We start from the raw sequence: 5,618 nt of genomic DNA on the forward strand, positions 1-5,618 counted from the left end.
AACAGAAAAAAAAAAGAAAAAGAAAACGGCCCAAACCCAAGCCACAACCCGGGTCCGGTAGGCCTGGTGTTAACCCGACCCACATCGACCAATGCCAGCTTCGCTTTTGGTCCGCGAACTAAACCTGACTAGCTTGTACTGTCCTGATCAAAACCTGGGTGTTCCGGAATCCGGGACATTCCGGTTTTCTTCAGGCAGGATAAAGGCAGATCCAGCCCGGAACCAACTGGAAGAGACCTGAACGACCCCGGATTTCTCTGGATCCGGCCTGATTAAAACCAGATCCGGGCTGATCAAGTTTGATCCGGGATTTTCGTACGGGTAACAGCTGCAAATTGACGTTGGCATTCTAATATGGATGCAAGGTCGCAAGGACATTGCCAACATTGGCCAACGTATCCAACGTTGCACCAACGTTATTCCTACACTTTGTGTTGCTTGAGATATCGTTGTCGAAAATTTTTGTGTCTCCAGTGCTAGCGGAGCGGAACAAATACTGTACTGTACCTAGCATAACCCTGTACATATGTAGTCACAGAATGTGGACAAGATTTTGTCAGAGATAGTGAAAACAGAGAAAGGTTGTAAACTGAACGCGAATGAGCGCATGAGCGCTTACAACTCTCCATCCTCCTCGTATTCTTTTCCGCTGAGTTTTCGGTCCCAGTAGCGAGCAGTGACTGTAACATACACCGGTATCAGCGCAGACATCCGCTTGAAGTTTTTATCACAGCTTCAATCACGCGTAGTGTCTAGCGACTGGCATCCTGTGTAGTGGAGGCTCTAGCAATAGCGCATTCAGTCACTTGCTCAAGGCCTCTTGAAGATGCAAACGTTCGGTTGGGTACTTGTCCTCGTTGCACCCTCGCTGCTAACGGTATGTGTGTGAAATTTTGTGCATGACCATTAGTGATTGATTACACAAAACATGATTACGATATGTACAAAGAATTACAGTTTTGATGTGTATTTAATCAACTTTCATACCTCAACACAGGTTTGTAGCGTAAAGGCTGCATGTCCCGATGGCACCTCTGAGGAAAACTGCGAAACTTGCTCGGGTTTCCTTTGTGACAACGGAAAGTGCATTGCTGAAGAGTGGAAATGTGACGGCGATGCTGATTGCCCTAAGGGCGAAGATGAACTTAAGGACTGCCCGGTACCTGAGTGTGGTGACGAAACATTTTTGTGCAAACCCTTGAACAGATGTTTGCCCAAACGGTACGCCTGCGACATGGACGCTGACTGTCCCGACGGGTCCGACGAAGCCGACTGCGAAACTCGTCCTTGCGACGGCTTCAAATGCAACAACTTCAAGTGCATTAACGGCGACTTTAAATGTGATGGCGATGACGACTGCAAAGACGGTTCAGACGAAGAGAATTGCCCTGTTCCGGAATGTGATGACCCAAGGTTACTCTGCGAACCAAGGAAGAAGTGTCTTGACAAAATGAATGTCTGTGACGCCCACGAGAACTGTCCTGATGGATCTGATGAACGAAATTGTGAGGGGTTCGACTGCGGAGAGCTGCAGTTCAAGTGCGCTAACAACAAGTGCATCTATAAAGGCTACAGGTGTGATGGAGACGATGACTGTACTGACGGGTCTGACGAAGCCGACTGCCCTCTGCCCGAGTGCGAAGACAGCCGTCAACTCTGTGCACCCAGGTTTAGGTGTCTCCACGCAACGGATGTCTGCGATGCAAGTAAGGACTGTCCTGACGGATCTGACGAGCTAAACTGCGAAGAGTACGACTGCGGCGAAGAAAGGTTCAAATGTGCAAACCACGGGTGCATTAATAAAGCGTTTAAATGCGATGGAGACGATGACTGCGGCGATGGCTCTGATGAAGAAGGCTGTCCCGTGCCCGAATGTACCGAAGGCCAATTCCTGTGTCTACCAAGAAAGAAATGTTTGGCAAGGTCTGACGTCTGTAACCACGAAGTAGATTGTCCAGACGGTTCCGACGAGCAGGACTGCGAAAACTACGAATGCGAGGGCTACAAGTGCAACAACAACAAGTGCGTGAACAGCGCGTACGTCTGCGACGGGGATGATGACTGCAGCGACAACTCTGATGAAACAAATTGCACAAATTAAGGTAATAATAAACTGATTTCTACTGTAATTTCCTATGCTCTGTTTCTGAATTGGTTTTGCCACATTCATATGTTAGACACAGTGTTGTTGTAATAGCTCAACTGTACTTTCTGTTTTACAGAAACGTCAGTTTCCCACAGGACTTTATATGGCTCATTAGCGGGCACGCTATCGCTGGGACTTCATGTACCCAAATAACCCCATGCTAAGCTCAATAAATATTAAAAAAAGATGTTTGCGTTTATGTGACCCTGCATTCCAACGTTTACAGCAAGGGGGGTAATAGAAATTTGTCACCGTGACTATACTGAAACTCATTCGGCTCGTACACTACGGCAGGTGTTGCGGCTAGAGCTTTGCACGGGCCGACTTTTCCAGGGGCGACACGGCCCGGGCCTTCCTCTTCATCGTCGTCCGGCCCAGCAGAGCGCGGTGGCTAAGTGAGTAGGGCCCGGCACTTCCCGGTGACTCAAGAATGGAGCTCGGCCTAGTTTTTCCAGCAGTGACTTAGACGTTTCTAGCGCTTGTCAAACAAATTTATAAGTAAATTAGCGTAATTAGCGCAATTTATAAGTAAATTTATAAGTAATAAACAAATTTGTAAGAAGAGAAGAAAGAGTCACAGACATGCAAGAACTGGTGGTTTAAAGGGCAACCTCCATGGAGCGAATGTACAGCGAAAAAGCTGCGAACTTCGCTCAGCGTCGGACGCCCTGCGCGAGGCGTCAAAAATGTGAGCGTCCGCCGCCGATCTGCTCATGCCAGATATTTTCGCCCAGCGTCCGCGATTCCGGAAGCGTCAACTGCAGATGAACCAATCAAATAGCGAATTCGGGTGGTCATTTCTTAGCAAAACGGCCGAGCGCTCGGAAATTGCTAGGTCGGCGACCGAGCTGGATCACGTGACCGTTGCCACCCGAACATGATTGCTAGGAATCCAGCGGTTTTAGCTACTTGGATCACGCTAGGGGCGTCGCGGTTGCAAGTCTTCGAGTTCTGTCGTCTGCTAAACCACGTGATTTCAACAGGCTGCCAATGAGGGCACTCGCCACCGTTGCAGTGCGGATGTGACGACACCGGATACAGTTGAGCAATCTGCTGCTCGATCGTTTTGAGGCCGGGCAAAAAAAGTGCTAGCTAGCAAATTCCGAGCGCTCGGAAAGCGCCACGCGAACATGCGGGATTTGCTTCATTTTGACCAAGCGAACATGACTGCTCGAGATCTGGCAAAAAAAGTTGCTCCGAAATGACCACCCGAATTCGCCAAAAGTGCTCTCCCGCTACCAATCTACGCCAGATCGTCTGCACGTGGTCGTCTGCTCTCGTGAATCATCGTCATCGTCCTCTTCTTGCAACTGGATGTTGTCGTCTGCTCGCTGTTTCGCCAACTGCATCGTTAGAACGTGAGGCATTCTTTGCCAAGAAACATGCTTTCCTTTCGCAGTAGTGAATATGCCTTTCGGTACATTACTGGGCGCATCTTTTCAGACAGTTGTTGGGTTTAGTTGCAAAATGTGTGACATTAAATGCACTTTTTGGAGCAACCGATTTCACTAAGCTTTCACGTTATACCCTGGCAACAGTGACATCACAGCATGACTTCCCGACGCCGTCCGCTGGTTTTTTCGCTCCATGGAGCTGGTGCCGGCGAACAACTGGCGGTGGAACGCGCGTGGCAGTCTGCCGCGCGAACTTCGTTGCAAAAAATTCGCTCCATGGAGGTTGCCGTTAATACCGCAACAGCAGGAGACCAAATGAAATCTTGAACGCACTCGGGCAAGCGCGTTATCTTGCACTACAAGTTTTTGTGCATATAGAGGATGTTGTCGAAAAACTCATTCTCCCAATCTCTACCCGTCTTACCAAGCTTTGCGAACGTGATTGGGAAATATGTGAGGAGCCAGGAGCAATGTGAAGTGGTTTGGACAAGGTTCTAGAGGATCGAATCATATGCGTATCGCAGTGTGCTTTGCTTGTTTTCGCAAATATATGCACATGAATGACGCAAGCACGTGATGACATGAACTAATAGTCCTCCATTGTGTGGAATTAACTGCGTGACCCGGCCGAGCCAGACTCTCGGAAAAATAAGACTCAATAAGAGGCCCGGTCCGGCCCGCGGCCTTGCAGGGCTCTAATACTAGGGCTGCCGCGGGAAGGGTCACGCGTTTGTCGCCAAACCATGGGGTCTCCATCAAACCATGGTGGTGGTGGTGGTGGTGGGTATAAACCCAGTGTTTATCCTTGCTGCACACATGATCCTCCTTACCGAGAGCCTTTCCTTACTGTAATACTCGCAGAATAAAGCTCAGTAGTCAACGACAAGAACGAGGTTATTTGCGTGGCAACTATTCTTCCTTGGATAAATTTACATGTGTAAAAATCAGAGGCTGGTCCGTAAAAACTGGAAACAGGTATATACCTACATACGTGCCTACACATAACTCGTACTATGGGAACAACAAATGTAACGAAATTAAATTTGAGCATGAACTCGAAGTGTTTTATGTGTCCTCAAACTATAAGTAGCTCCTTGTGATTCAAAACTTTTAAGTATTTTCGCAACAAACCACCTCGCAATTATGTTATAAAGGAGCTCTGAGGTGACATTGAAGATGGGTCGAACCCGTGTCTCAACTGTCAAGCTGTTCATCAGGAGTCATCATGCAGTTTGCCATTTGAACATGTGACGCATTCTCATGTGACGCTAGATCTTGGAGTGTGCTCACTGTGTTATTTTCCTCAAATACATGAGTACCCTCAAGCACATAGTACAGGGTGGGAGCAGAGAAAGTAGGCCCACATTTATGCACGTATGACGTTCCCTGCTTACCGCATGAACATCCGCTGTCGCGGAATGTCGCATTTATCCGACGAAAACGAACAAAAAAATCGTAGTAACCAAACTTCATGTAACAAAAAAGTTATCCATGCAAACGTTGCTCTCCGTGCATCCTGATTTTGTTATGCAGAAGTCAATATGACTGTCACGGCGCATATTGCGTGTAGCTACGGCTAGGCGTACCAGATCTCGTTTTGTTTCTGTGTGAGTGGCACCCCCAGCGGTAGGGCGATGCAACTGTGCTACACTGCCATGTCCCATTGGAAATACACGGAGCGAAGTTCGCGTTGCTAATTATTTTATTGCGCAAAGTTTCGTTACCACGATTTTTTCCTCTCGATTTGCACTGCATAAATGCACCGTCGTGCGCCGCCGGAAGCTCGTATGGTATGCAGGGAACGAGAAAATGTGGGGCTACTTTATCTGCACCCACCTTATATGTCAAGGTATCAACCATCATATTCCGGACGCCCCTGGTCGATGACGACGCGACACTATATACTACCTCGCGGCGTTGGACAAGCCAGTCAGTTGTGTTGCCGGCGTCCTGGAGTGAAGCCACACGCTGAGAAGCTTCCCGGCACATCCGCACAGAAAGATGTGCAGCCATTGTGACTCTCAATGCGGTTGCGGGTTACACAACTTTCGAGAAAATGCTTCCAAAGCCGTCTCGTG

General features: G+C 48.4%; 1 protein-coding gene across 1 annotated transcript; it reads left to right on the forward strand.

Moving 5' to 3' along the window:
* The first annotated feature begins 770 nt into the window (after positions 1-770).
* On the forward strand, positions 771-2,333 carry LOC135385374 (low-density lipoprotein receptor-related protein 8-like). Its single transcript, XM_064614659.1, has 3 exons — positions 771-877; positions 998-2,102; positions 2,223-2,333. The coding sequence occupies exons 1-2, from the start codon at positions 827-829 to the stop codon at positions 2,099-2,101; spliced, it is 1,155 nt and encodes a 384-aa protein (XP_064470729.1). The 5' UTR covers positions 771-826; the 3' UTR covers position 2,102; positions 2,223-2,333.
* The last annotated feature ends 3,285 nt before the right edge of the window (positions 2,334-5,618 follow it).

This window comes from Ornithodoros turicata, chromosome 2 (assembly GCF_037126465.1).
Source record: "Ornithodoros turicata isolate Travis chromosome 2, ASM3712646v1, whole genome shotgun sequence".
NCBI lineage: Eukaryota > Metazoa > Arthropoda > Arachnida > Ixodida > Argasidae > Ornithodoros > Ornithodoros turicata.

What these genes read in the sequence shown, in the direction of transcription:
- LOC135385374 (XM_064614659.1), top strand. Translation starts at nt 827, where the DNA reads ATGCAAACGTTCGGTTGGGTACTTGTCCTCGTTGCACCCTCGCTGCTA. An exon ending in TTGCACCCTCGCTGCTAACG is followed by an intron (nt 878 to 997) that starts GTATGTGTGTGA and finishes ACCTCAACACAG; the next exon opens with GTTTGTAGCGTAAAGGCTGC.